Here is a 14,170-nt window from a genome sequence, read left to right on the forward strand (position 1 = left end):
GGCAAAGGCAGGGGGAATGGCACAGATTCGATGAGTATGGACAGAAGAGTCCAGAAGAGAGGGGTGAGGTTAGGGAGGGGCTGGTGAGGGCGGCCTCAAATCTTCATTTGTCTGACTATAGGAAGCTCCCTCTAGCTTGTCCCTCACCAGGGAGGACCAGCTCTCTTTACAGGAAACCCCTGGCAGGCCTCCCTCAGCTGACCCTGGTAACGTGATGGGCAGTAGGACACGAGAAGCATGAGGTCAGCACGGCTGAGGAAGAGGGAACAGGATTTATCAGGATTCTAGGCCTTCCCAGCTGTCAGACTCCCAAATGGGTTCAAGAAGGCAGGTGCGGAGGTGCCGTAGAGAGCGGTGAGCGGAGCAGGCCGTGAGCAGCGCTGAGCCAGGCCCCATCCGCAGAACCCCGCTCCTGTGCCTTCCTGACCGAGCTGGGAGGGGTGTGTGGCTGAAGGAGACAGCCGATGGATGTTGCCCGTGGGAACAGAGGTCCCCGAGACGGAGCGGGAGGGACTGGGGCTGAGAGGCAGAGGCTCCTGAGAGCCCTTTCAGAGCCTGGGTCTCACAGCCGGCCCACAGTGAAGCCTGGACCAGAGCCCCCTAGCCAGACATCCAGGCTGCAGCCTGAGCTGGAGCCCCAGGCCATTTCCTGGGCCTGGCTCTAAATGGACTTTCTCTTGGTATCACTTGGGAGGCCTGATTAGCTGCCCATTGCATGACTTGGGACAAATCACTGAAGTTCTTAAGACTGAGTTTCTTCATCTTAAAATGAGATCATATTATCTGCCCGATTGACAGTTGCTGAGATGCTTAAACTTGATACTGTGGAAAAAGAGCTTGACGTATAGTATATTCTTAATTAACTGTTGTTAATAATAGATTAGAATTTCACCTAATGTAACCCTTCCATAGGACGTCTGTCGCTCTAACTCCTGGCCAGGGGTTGCAAACCGTTTGGTCTACGACCTGTGCGGTGCCACAGTCCCCTACCGTAAACCCTGCGGGTTCATTTACTTTGCTCCCTGCCGTGCCACCTAAGGCACTGAGCTTGCCATCCCTGCCGTAGCCCTGCTCAGTTCCCGGTGGTAGTTCCCTGACTTGCAGGCCTGGGACGGGCTAGCCTTAGAACCACCTAAGAAGGTAAAAGTTCCTCCTTTACTGCATCCATGGAAAGAGTGTGGTGTGTTCTCAGATGGTCCTCATGAGGGGCTAAGAACATTGGGTCTGGATCCACGATGACCAGAGTGATATTCGACATGTAGCAGCTGACAGTCAGAGTGGACACTGCACCAGTGCAGCTTGGGGCACAGCCCCCAGGTCCACAGAGTCCTCCCAGGGCATCAACTTGATGAACTGATTTCTGGGAAAACGATGTCAATTTCTATTAATATTCGAATAAACATGGCCAGATTAAAGAAGGGCTGCAAAATTGGCCTCATTTTTTTTTTCAGATGAAATAGGGAATGTCAAAACTTGCAGCCTTTGCTGTGACCTTCTCAGGCTCTAGTCCCAGAGTTGGGGTTCCTTGCTGAAGGCATTTGGGAACTACTCTCAGACCCTCAGTTGGGACCCTGGACTGACTGGTGTCCCCCATTTGATTCACTAGCCCACCTGTCTTCTTAATAAGGGTGAGACCCTTGAGAGTAAAAGGTGATAAAAGGTGGTACCACCCTGCAGGTGTCTCTAGAGGTTTAGAATCTGAGACTAGAGCGTGGCTGACACCTCTCCTCGGTCAGGACCCTTGTGCAGTGTACAGCCTACACAGCCATCTGTGGTATCCCTTCTCCCAAGTCTCCCAGGCCAGCCTGCCATCCAGCTAGCACAGTCATCCTCTCTCTAGAACCCCTCACAGCAGACATCCCGGCACTGCTTGCACATCTCTGGGGTTGGGTAGTTAATTTTCTCCAAAGGCAGCCTGTGACCCTACAGCAGCTCTGCCTATTAGAAGGAACGGCCAGGCGTGGAGCTAGAGTCTGCTTCTCTCAAACGTCTCTTCATTCCAGGGTCTCTGTCTACTGGGGCTACACAGAGCAAGCCCCTTCTTTCCCAGAACAGCCCCAGAGGTTTGAGGCAGCCTGCTCCATTCAACACCCCTCTGCCCCAGTAAACACACATGTGCACACACACAGCCCGACCACCCCCTGCCTCTGACAGCCCCTGTCAGTCCACCTCTGCTCTCAGCACAGACCTCAGCCCCGCACACAACCCTTCAGCTACAGCATGAACAGAGCATCTCCCCCGTTTGGGCCCCTAGCCTTCTATGAATACAACCTCGCTGGTTTCCCTTCTTGTCTCTCTCTCCGCAGGCACACAGCTTCTGGGGCATCCACAGCCATCTCTAGGGAGTGGCCAAAGCCCAGTGATATTTGTTTGCTTCCCTGCAGGCGTGTATCCTGGCTCCATCACCCCCCATAACGGGCTCGCATCAAGCATCCTGCCCCCTATGCACGATGTCCCTTCCAGGCACCACCCACTGGACGCCACCACCAGTTCCCACCACCATCTGTCCCCTCTGCCCACGGCTGAGAGCACCAAGGATGGGTATGTACAGCAAGCCAGTCCTCCTCCGGGACAGCAGGTGGGCACCTGCACGGGCAGCAGGTGAGGGCAGGCGTCCCGCACACTCAGTGGTCGTTACTAATAATGAAAATAGCCAGCATTTATGCGGCACCTACAGGTACTGCGCTCTGTACCAAATACTCGCCCTGCACGATTTCATCAGTGCCTCACAGTAACCCTACCAGGTGGATGATATCAGTACGGGGCTTCTCGGTGCCTCACCTCGTGCTCCTTCCACTCCCTGGGGGGGCGGCCCTGGGAAGATGCTGCATCCCCACCCGACCCTGCATTCTGGGCTTCCACAGCCAGGCCTCCTTGGGAGCCTCACCCTGACTTCTCTTTGGCCTGCACCGTGTATCTGGTGAGCAGACTGCCCACTGCCCGCTCCAGAGAGGCCCGCCTGGTCTCGTCCCCACTTCTGGCCGATGCAGCTGTGACCGTTGGCCGGCCCGCCAGGGCTGTCCAGAAGCCCTTTCTGCAGGATCACTGCAGGGAGGGGGCCTCTTTCTGCATTCAGGGTGGTTCCCACTGTGGCCATTTAATTGGCTGGAAACGAGGAATGTGCTAATTGCTGGCCCCTAATGCTTCAGAAATCTGTTTTCCTTGCAAGTGGGCAGAGGGAAGCCTCACAGCCCTACCGCCTGCCCTCCCTGCCACTTTTGCTTGCTCAAAACTTGTCCCCCAAGTTTGACTTGATCAAACTCGTCCCCCAAGGCCTGTTCCCATCACCTTCCTCCTCCCCTGCCCTTCCTTCTCAAGGCTGCAGCCGTGGCCTGCCTGTGCGTGGGGCCACCAGCCTGAGTTCATTACCAAATTCGCTGTCCAGGGCTCCTCTTGCTACTCCCTCATCCGTTCATTCAGTGTCCAGTTATTGAGCCCCTGATGAGGGCAGGGCCCTGGGCCTGGTGCCGGGGCCACTGATGCCCCCAGCCAGCCCTGGTGAAGCTCCCTGTGATAGACCTACAGGGATTGAGGACGTGGGGCAAGTGCCCTCAGGGAAGAAAGCAGAAGGGGCTGTGGAAGCCCAGAGAAGAGCCCAGTGTGGTGGGGGAGGATGTCAGGGAAGGCTTCCTGGAGGTGGTGTTAAGCCGGGCCTCCAAGGTTAAGTAGGAGCTGGCCGAGTGGAGAGATTGGGAGGAAGGAGCAGCCAGAGTGTGGGCAGGTGTGGTGAGAGCTTGGTGTGTTCTGAGAAGCCTGAACCTTCGTGTGGGATGATAGGTTCAGGAGAGCGGTCACCAGGCCATATCACGGGGCCTGTGACAGGACTCTGTCTGAAGGGTGTTGAGCAGTGAGCAGGTCAGGTTTGGGGATGAGAAGACACAGCCTGCAGTGTGGTGCTGGACTGCATCGTCCAAGGTGGGTGGATGGCAGCCTGAGCCAGCACCTGTGGGAGAGAGGAGGAACGCTCGGAAGACACGAGTGCCATGGAATGAGCAGGACTTGAGGACACTCTGGCTGGGTGGGGAGAGGAGGGCTGGTCAGAGATGAACCCCTGGGTGAGCAGGGAAGACTGGCTATGAGTAGGGGAAGAGCCACAAAGAGGCAGCATGATGGAGTGCAAAGGGGGACCCAGAAAACCAAGCCCTCCCTGAGCCTCAGTTTCTTCTTCTGTAAAATGGGCATTAAAATACTCTCCTCTAGGAAGGTGGTGAGGATCAGCTACACATGCCTGACATTGTATGTGTCACCCGGTACAGGTTCCTTGGACACTGCCCCCCTGTCCCCCACCCACTGGCTCAGTCCACCTGTTCACCCACAGCCAGCCCCAAAACATCGCCAACCAAAGAAAAATAAACCAGAGTCCTTTCCCCTCTCAGGCCTGTGCACTCTGCTCCACCTCATTCGTCACCTCCCTGCCGCCTGCATAAGTGCCCATCAAGAATTCCTGCAGCGAGAGGCAGAGTGATGACAGGACGGAGACAGGACCCCAGGCCCGCTCGGTCACCCGTACCTGCAGGAGCAACGGGCAAGCCATCCCCACCAGCCAGATGCCCAGGCTCCCCTGGGCTGCCCGAGAGAAAGGCCCTCACGCCTGACACCAGGCCCAGGCCCAGCTTGAATGGGTTTCTTTTTTCAGCCCCTGAGAAGAGGCGAGGAAGGGGGGAAGGCCTTCAGCCTCCCCTTCCTGCCAAAGTCAACATGGAAGGCCACTCGCAGCTCCCTGGTGGTTTGCTGGGACGTTAAATAGCTTGACAGAATTATCTGATTCACTCAAAAATATGCTAAGAGGGCCTGACTTCATGACCAGATTTGTTTACCCTGGCTCAGAGAAGACGCTCAATAGGGTGGTTTTTTCTCCCCGGCCCTGTACGAGGTATGAAGCCCTCGTCTGCCAGGCCAGTGAGGTTTTATATTAATTTTTATAGGTTCCAATTGAAGCAAAAATATTTGATTTAGGGATCATCTGCATGGCTCAGAAGAGGAGCGCCAGATGATCTTTCTTCCTTTTAAAGGGTTCAGGTAGAGCAGTAGAACCTCAACCTTCACGTCTGCTGAGGGGAGAGTCGTGTTCTGTTTAATTTCACTGGCTGTGAAGGTGGCAAATGGGAATTTACGGCAGGTTTGAGACAGGAGAAACAAACTTTGAAAATGCATGTTTTTTCCCCTTCGGATCTGGTTCTCCTTAAGTCTGCAGTGCTGTTAATCTCTGGATTTTGTAGCTGAGTGATTCAGAAGCCCGTTTGTTAGTATTTATCAGCTGTTTGCTATGTGCCAGGCCCGGTGCTGAGCAGGGAGTAACGGAGAGGACCAGGCCTGGCCCTCCCCGCAGGGGCTCCCAGGGGAGGGAACTGACAGGAAGTCGGGGAAGAACTGGGCTGTGGGTGCCAGGATGGGGTGGGCATAAGACAGGAGGGTACCACCCAGCAGGCTGGAAGGAGGAAGGCCCACCCTCCTGGCCACACCTGGACCCAACCTCAGCGGAGAGAACTGGTCACGAGGACCCATGGCCTGTGCACAGCCCTACACAGTCTATAGAGCACAACTGTAGACCCACTTGGTGGTCCTGTGAGACAGGTCTAAAAATACACACGTTGATGATAATGACAATTAATTCGTGGAGTCTTGATGAGCGTCAGTTCATCAACTTACGGAGGCTGACGCGTACCTCCGGGGCCTTAGATGCTGGGCCTGGGGACCAGGGACCCGGCGTGGAAGCCCCTTTCTGCTGTCTTCAGCATACTCACACAGTGGTGGGGGTCCCAGACATGGGAATGATGACAGTGCCGTGTCATCACAGGGGCAGTGACAGCAGGATGCCCAAGTTAGAGCATGTGGGGACCCTGCAGAGCTACAGACATGAAGCCCACCAGCCTCTCCCCAAATCTCTCCTTGTTTTGAGACAGTCCTGCTCCCCTCAGAGAGAGGCACTGATCTGTCTGTTCACACCTCTTCATGTTGGAAGGTGGGCGGGCGTAACATGCCTAGCCCGAAAAGGTCACCTGGAGCTTCACCTGGAGCTGTGACATTGAGTTCATAGGCTATTCTAACGTGAATGGTCCCACATAACCATTAATGCAAACAAGAAAGTAAAGACTCTGAGCGCTCACGCTCGTCCTCTTTCTGCAGTGCACATAAATGCTTCACAGGCTCTGAGCCTTCAGCCCAGTCCCCCTGACCCCAGGGTCATTTGGGTTCCTGTGAGCAGACCTCAGAGGCTTAAGAGGGCGGCAAGAGGAAGGAACCTGGCGTACAGTGACAGGAAGCCTAGTTAGACAGCCCACTGGGGCTCAGCTGGGTTCAGGACGGCTGCGCAGCTCTCAGCCGCTGCAGGCTCGTTTCAGAACGTGAGCTTCCAGAGAGAACAGGCTGAGGCCTACACCCCTTCAGGCTGTGTACGAAGGGAGGTGGTGAGTCCCCCATCACAGGATGTGTGCAAGTGGAGGATAGATGGCCAGAGATGGAGACAGAAGGTCCCTAAAAGTACACCATGCAGAGGACGAAAGGCCAATTTGGACACCAGATCTCAGTGCTAGTGTTCCTTCCTTTCCCCTTGATGGTAATGCTGCTGTCACAGTGTGGCTAAGAATGTATCTGACGTCACACTGGGTGCTTTGTCCACATTGGTTTACTTAATTTTATCCTCACCAGAACCTATGGAGTCAGTGCTGTGTGGCTGGGACTAACCTGGGCAACCTCTCTGAGCCTTGGTTTTCTGATCTGTGAACATCTCTCACAAGGTCTGGAGCGAGGCAGAGGTTCAATGAGTGAATGGTGACTGTTAGTGCCTTGGAATGTTCTCCTGCTGAGAAACTGCCCCGGCTTTCAGTGGGGCTGTTCCTGGACTCATCCTGCTGGTGGCCAAAGCGGCTTGCACAGAGTTAGGGTATGGGGATCCAGCAGGGGTGGCTGGGATTTAGCCCTGGGTAAAGAGTTTCAGTGGAGTTGCAAGGTGGAGAACACAGCAACCCTGTGAGGAAACCAAGGCTCAGAGACATTAAGCATTTTGCCCAAAGTCACGTGGGCACTGAGAGCAGATGGGGTTTTAAACAGTTTTGTTGACTCCAGAGGTTGTGGTTATAACCAATGGTCTTGACTATCAGTCCTAAATACCAAATAGAAGCTTTTCTTTACTGGTTCCTTTGGACTCTAAAGCTTACAGGATTTTAAATTTTAATTCCGGTTTGAACATAATCAGAAATAAAAGCTTCCTCTTCTAACTGCACTGTTGTAAGTTAGAACAGGTCAGTGAGTGAGCTCACCGTTGCTGGAGGGGAACAAGAAGTGGCAGGCACACCTGTGGCCCCCACATCCCCCAGAGCCCATCCTGCTAAGGGCTGTCTCTTCTCTCCAGGTTGGGACCCGGCCTCCTCTCGCCCATGGTCAGCCCACTGAAGGGGCTTGCGCCACCGCCGCTGCCACCGTCCTCCCAGAGTCATTCTCCAGGGGGCCAGTCCTTCCCCACGCTCCCCAGCAAGCCACCCTACCCACCCTTCCAGAGCCCTCCGCCCCAGCCTCTGCCCAGCCCGCAAGGTAAGCTCTGGCCAGGGGGTCCTCTCCATATGTACCCACCGATTCCACTCAGGCTGCCCGAGAGGCAGGAGACACTGGCCTGGGGGTGGCAGGTGGGTACTCGGAATGATGGCGGGCACTGAGGGCCACACTGGGAAAAGCCGGGAGGCAGGGCTGAGGAAGAGTTTGTTCCATCGACCAGGCATCAAATGGAACAGCGTTCCCTTTGATGGCTGGGGGTGGGACTGGCCTGCTGCTTGGAGGAACCGTGAGAGATGGGGTATCTCGGAGCGGAAGTCGGGGGAGGGCCCACAGTCCCTTCCCCCCAAGCAGACCACCTCCCCAACCCCATGCGGGCCAGGACCCCCCGCGCCTCCTCCACCCTGGGGCTCTCTTCACTCGTTCACACCCCCCATGCCCACAGGAGTTTGGGGGGCTGAGCACTGCAGTGGGGGACCGTCCCCTCCCTCCCTGGACATCTTCCCTCTGAATGCAGCCCCCGCTGCCTCCCCCTGCAGGCTACCAGGGCAGTTTCCACTCCATCCAGAATTGCTTCCCTTATGGCGACTGCTACCGGTCAGCCGAGCAGGCCACCAGTGGGGACGGACTGGCCGGGGAGGCCCACGGTTTCAACCCCCTGCGGCCCAATGGCTACCATGGCCTCAGTGCACCTTTACCTGCCACAGGTAAGCCCCACCTGCATGCCTCCTTTCCACTCCTGTGCCGCGTGCTTCGTGCGTATCGTCCCACAGCCTTGGGACGGCCCTATGAGGTAGGGTCATCCTCACTTTACAGAGGCGGAGCTAAAGGCGCAGGGAGGTCCCAGGACCCCACAGAGTGGGGATGTGCACACTGCCTGACCCCAGCCTCAGTGTTCCTTCCACACTCTCACACAGAGAAGAATCAGACTAGGATCTCCCCGTCTAGCTGATGCTTCCCTTTAAATATTTATTGAGCACCTACTGTGTGCCAGGCACAGTTGTAAACCCTGAGAATACAGCAGGGAATGAGACAAATACTGATCCCTATTTAACAGATGAGGGGACCGAGGTCCACAGAGGCCACACTGTAGGAAGAGACAGAGCCTAGAGGTTGTGCTTGTTCCTTATGCTGCATCTGTGTCCCCCTCAGGGCCCTGGGCCTTCCTCGAGTAATGCCCCCAGCTGGGGTGGAGAACCCAGTGAGAGGGGAGGGCTGCGCACAGCCCGAGTGGAGGTCTCAGACCCCAGGGCCAGGCCTGGTCAGAGCGGGGGCATCAGATGGGTGGTACCGGAAGTCCCCAAGCCAAGCCCACCCCAGATCAGCCTCGGGGCTCAGCTCTAGCTGGAAGCTGCAAGGCCTGGGCAGGATGGTGGGGCCCCGGACAAAGGGGAGCCTGAGACCCTTCCTGGAGGCCCGTTGGGCAGCTCTGGGTGTGTGCAGCTGGGGGTGGAGGGATAAGGACCAGGGACAAGCACCAAGGCCACAGCCAAGCACACACACACCTGTGGGTCACCTGCGTGTGGACCCGTGTGTTCCTGCTCACACACACGCTCCAGGTCTGTGCATGTCTTCCTTCTACACGTGTTTGTGGGGCACGTCTTTGTGGCCATGTGCATGCGTGTGCATGCAGGGCCAGCACGGTGGGTTCCCGGTAGTGTGAGCCCCCCATGTGTGTAAGGAGTTCAGTGGCACGTGTGTTGTGTCTGCAAACATGTGCTCCACATCGTGCCTGTGCTGATGTTCATGCCGTATCCGTGCACACGTGTGTCCTCCTCCTGTGATTCCCCTCTGTGTGTGTACACGTGTGTGTGTGTGATTGTGTATTAGCATGTTTGGGCCATTTCATATGAGCATGTTTGTGTGCAGGTGTGTGCCTGTGTGCTCGGGCACAGTGTACATATCTCTGAGTGGACATGTGTCACACGCATGCGTGAGAGGCAGATGTGACCCTGACCACAGGCCCGCGGGGGGCGGGGGGCGTGTTCCGTGTTTGCGTGCACGTGGGTTGGTGCGTGATTAGGCACCTGCCGCCGCCATCTCCAGCGCCGCCAGCTCTCGCCACCCCAGCCTCCCCCGGCCCCGTCCAACTCTAGGATTTTCTTGGTTCAGCAGCAAGACCTGAAATAAATAGCTCTTGGGGGGGCGAGAGGCAGCTTCCGTGCCCCCACATCTGGGTAGGGGGTTCTTTTGGCCTCCCGTCTCACTTGCTGTCTGGGTGGCAGCCCAGCCTCCAGTGCCTTTGCCCACACCTCCTCTGCCAGGCTGAGAGCAGACTCACAGGATTGAACCCGGACCAACAAGGTAGGGCCATGGGGCCTCAGGATTAGTTTGATCTGATCCCATTGCACAGACAGGAAGACTGAGACCCATCTGTCTCAGGTTATACAAATTCATGACAGCAGCTCAGGGACAGAGTCCTTAGGGCAGGGAGTGGATAAGATGACCTCTCTAGGCCCCTTCTAGGTTTCAGGCCCCCACCCCAGAGACAGTGTGTCCAATGGAAGAGCCAGGTGTCTCGGGGCCAGGTGGACCTGGGTTCAAATCCCAGCTCCCCTGCTTACTATGACCTGGGACAAGGAGCTTGCCTTCTCTGAGCCTGTCTTCTCACCTGTAAAATGGGATAATGAATCCCACCTCATAGGATTGTTGTGAAGCTTAAGTGAGACAAGATTTAAATGAGCTTTTGGTAAACGCCCAATGAGTGCTGGCCCCCTTCTTTGGGTTTCTTGTGTCTGCTGGGGCAGAGGAAGCTGAAAGGGTGGCGGTGGGCTGGGGTCCTTCTGCCAGGAGAAAACCAGCCCTTGAGGGCTAGAGCTGTGATGTTCCCACCTCGACCTCCCCTTCCTCCCCACATTCTGCACCACAGTCCAGCACTGGGTGATGGACGGCCCCACGCCAGCCCTTGCCTCTTTCCCCAGCTGCCCTGGGCCCCTTGGGGGTACAAGGCCTAGGGAGCCTCCTCCCAAGCCCCCGCCCCGCCCACCAGCTCCCCCATCTGGGAGAGCAGAGGTCTCAGAGCACCCTGCTGAGGGGAAACCGTGACGAGGGACCCTGGGCAGGAGGGTGGGGTCTGGGAGCTGGGAAAAGATGACAAGGCATAGCCCTTGAGTTCTCCAGTCTGGACCCTGTTCCCCTACACCCACAGGCTACGAGGCCCTGGCCGAGGCCCCATGCCCCACAGTGCTGCCACCACAGCCGTCGGAAGACGTCGTGTCCAGCGGCCCCGAGGACTGCGGCTTCTTCCCCAACGGGGCCTTTGACCACTGCCTGAGTCACATCCCCTCCATCTACACAGACACCTGAAGGAACGCCTCCCACACCTGCCTGACCTCCACCGCAGATGCTCCCTTGCCCACCCCGTCGTCTGTTCCCACCTTGGGGGCACCCAGCCCGAGCAGCCAGGCCACTGCTCCGCAGAACGCAGGGTGCCTGGTCTGCGGCAGCTGCACAGCGCTGGCCGGGAGTGAGCCTCTGAGCCTGAGCCAGGTGCTCAGAGGTGCCCTTCAGGATCCGTGACCTGTGGCATCCCTTGACTGCGTCTTCCTTTCGTTTCCCCAATGGTTTCGAAATCACAGACCTCGTGTATATACAATGTACAGAACTTGTTGTCCATTCCCCTGCCAGTTTTATATTTTTGGTTTTACAAGAAAAACATTAAAAACTGGAAACGAGACTTGGGGGCCCGTTTCTGCTTTGTGATTCCGCCTAGAGGCCGAGACCAGGAGAGCAGTGGAGGAGTGTGTAACAGAGCCGAGGTGCGGAGCCCAGCTCGGTCCCTGGGTTCCCTCGGCAGGGACGGGGGCCCGCATCACAGGGCCGCCGCCACGTGCTGTGGGCCTTACAGACACCAGCACTGGTCCCAGGACATCAATGAAAGGCAGGCTTATCCCCGTTGGCAGACAGGCAGACCAAGGCTGGGACTGAAATTGGAATCCCTGTGTGACCCAGACCTTTGCTCTCTGCACTGACTCCTCAGCTGGTGGAAAAACGTGCTTCAATTCTGGCACTGGCTTTGGGTAAACAGGGGAAGCCAGGGGAGGGCAGAGCAGGCCTTCCAGGGACAGAGCCCGAACAGCCTCCAGAGGGCAAGGGGCAGAGGCAGGGCCCCTACAGGCGGGCGGGGGCGGAGAGAACATCCTTTTTACATAGAGCCCCACCCACCCTGAGTGTCCCAGCAAGGAGGGAAGAGGAGGCCGGTTCGGAGGACACCAAGGCTCCCACAAGGCGGCTGCCCTCCCCACAGCCCAGGCCTATGCAGGTGCCCTGAACAGTGTTCTGTGTCTCACCATGTCATCCTGAAGGTCAGCTTGTTAAAAACCAATCCTCAGGGAAAGTTCCTGCCTCGTTACTGCTGAAGTGAAATAAAGCAAGGGAGGTCATGTTTACTGAGCACCTATTCTGTGCATGGCCCTCCTCCCACCCCGCCCCACCCCACCCCGGCTCTGGGAAACAGCCCTGTGGAGGGTCTTTCCCCATTTAGGTGAGGGGAGCAACCAGGATTCAAACCCAGGCCAAAGGGACACCTCTTCATACTGCATGGCTGCGTTAGGCAAAGCAAGATGGAAAGATCCAGCAACCCCTTCTTTATAAAGAGGGGAAACTAGGATTCAGAGAGGCCACCCAACCAAGTGGCGACAGAACCCGTGACGCGTGCCTGGCTTCCCCCCCGCCATGATCTCCGGGGGTCTGGGAGTGCCGCTCTGCGCTAGCCTGCGTGTGCTTCCTGGGTCAGCTCGCCGACGCCCGTTCACCCCAGGTAGACTCTCTGCCTGCCCTGTGTCCAGGGCCAACCTATCTCTGGGGCTCCCGTCGTGCTGGCTCCCGGCAGCCAGTGAGGAGCCCAGAATGGCAGGGAGGGCAAGAAGGAGGGTGCCTGGCAGGCTATATCTTCCACTGAAGGTCAGGGGCCCTCTCACATGGCCCCCAGCCTACGTGTTCAGGCAGGGGCTGGCACTGGAAATGCACCCACTCTTAGGGAAGTCAGCACACTGCGCTGTCTCTTGCTTGCCTGACACCCGGCTCACAGCCTTGTGTGTAGTCCCTTCATTGAACCTTCCTCAGCTGCCCAGGACTGAGAGGGCCATCTGCTTCCTGCCAGAGCTGGACTGACAGTTCCTCCCATTTTACAGATGCAGAAACTGAGGGACGGTGAAGTTAAGTCACTTGCCCTCACAGCACAGCCAGCAGATGGTGAGCTGGGAGCCAAACCTAGGCCTGGGGCTCCAGAGCGTATGCTCTCACCCAGTGCACCTCTGACTGCTTGAAGACTCGGGGTGACCTGGCTCCCACATCCTCTCCCAGCTCCAGCCTCCCGGAGCAGGCCAGTTCCTCCCCAGTGACATCGGGAGGAACGGGCACGATGTCACTCAGCACAGTGGCATTATGGGATGGGGATCCAGGGCTCTTGACTCCCACCCAGGCTCCCCTCGTCCCCTGGCCCCGTCCCCCACTGGTTTTATGGAACTAATTAGGTCGCGGTGAAATTCCTTTAACAGGGATGCTCAGGAATCAATACTGCATGTCACTGTGAGCGCTTAATCCACTCCAGATAAGCAGAATTAAGCTGTACAATGAGGACATACTTCTATTAATAATGAAAAGGGCTGAGTCGTGAGCAGGAGAACACACAGGGAGCTAGCAGTTGGATCCTATTTAATTTCAGAGAGCCAGAGAAAGGGAGACAAGGAGACAAAGGCAGGAGAAGCACAGGACAAAGAAAGGAAAAAGACAAGTGAGCTGGGGACCGGGCGGGTGCTGAGAGCCGGCACGCAGTAGGGCTCAGTAGGTCATAGCTTTCAGGAGCGACCATGAGCTAGAAATGTGATGGCTCCCCTCCCCCGCTGGGATCTCCTCAGAGCCTCCGCGCCTCCTCTTAACATCCTCAGGGGATCCTCTGCCCTGATGCCCCAATCCTGCAGGGTCCCTCCAAGTCTAGGGGAGCACAGCAGCAGGCAGGGCCCTCTGGGAGACTGGACCTGAGCGCCTTCCCAGCCAGTGCTGTTTGCATCCCTTATTTAGAAAACACGGAGAACCGTGGCCCCTCCTGAGCTCTGACCCTGTGCCAGGGACACCGCCTCAGGAGTCACACCATCACAGGGGGCATGGGGGTTACCGCCCCTAATGAAGAGGCGTGCCTGCTGCCCACCCTCCCAAGGGAGGACCCGGCTCAGGTGGAAGGCGTGGTGTTTCTCACTTGGGGAGCCCGTCCAGGGTGGCCAAGGCTGGGGGCCCTGTGGTGTCTGTAGGGCAGTGGAGCTGAGTCAGCCCGGGAACCCTCAAGGAGGACCTAGAGTGCAGACACACAGGCCTGCAGAGACAGTGACCACGCTCCCCTTCCAGCGCGGCCTCTCCAGACAGCCCCACGGCCCTAGCCTTTGTTCAGGCTGAGACTGCCTGCCTCCCTTATGCCTGGTCTCTGTCTCCATCGGGGCCCTCTGTCCTCCATCTCCCTGTCTCTCTGTCCTCCGTCTTTCTGTCTGTCCTCCATCTCCCTGTCTGTCTTCTGTCTCCCTGTCCCTCTGTCCTCCATCTCCCTGTCTGTCCTCCGTCTCCCTGTCTGTCCTCCATCTCCCTGTCCCTCTGTCCTCCGTCTCCCTGTCTGTCCTCCGTCTCCCTGTCTCTCTGTCCTCCATCTCCCTGTCCCTCTGTCCTCCGTCTCCCTGTCTGTCTGCTGTCTCCC

At 57.2% G+C, this 14,170-nt stretch overlaps 1 protein-coding gene across 1 annotated transcript in view; it reads left to right on the plus strand.

The window, feature by feature from the left end:
- The window catches only part of GLIS1 (GLIS family zinc finger 1), a 226,641-nt gene extending 215,505 nt beyond the window's left edge, over positions 1-11,136 (plus strand). The window contains exons 8-11 of the mRNA XM_030870196.2: positions 2,385-2,541; positions 7,352-7,530; positions 8,028-8,195; positions 10,637-11,136. Of these exons, the coding sequence (XP_030726056.2) occupies positions 2,385-2,541; positions 7,352-7,530; positions 8,028-8,195; positions 10,637-10,794 (662 nt within the window). The 3' untranslated portion in view covers positions 10,795-11,136. The remainder of the gene's footprint in view (positions 1-2,384; positions 2,542-7,351; positions 7,531-8,027; positions 8,196-10,636) is intronic.
- Positions 11,137-14,170: the final 3,034 nt, after the last annotated feature.

The sequence above is a fragment of the Globicephala melas genome, chromosome 1 (genome assembly GCF_963455315.2).
Source record: "Globicephala melas chromosome 1, mGloMel1.2, whole genome shotgun sequence".
In the NCBI taxonomy this organism is placed as follows: domain Eukaryota; kingdom Metazoa; phylum Chordata; class Mammalia; order Artiodactyla; family Delphinidae; genus Globicephala; species Globicephala melas.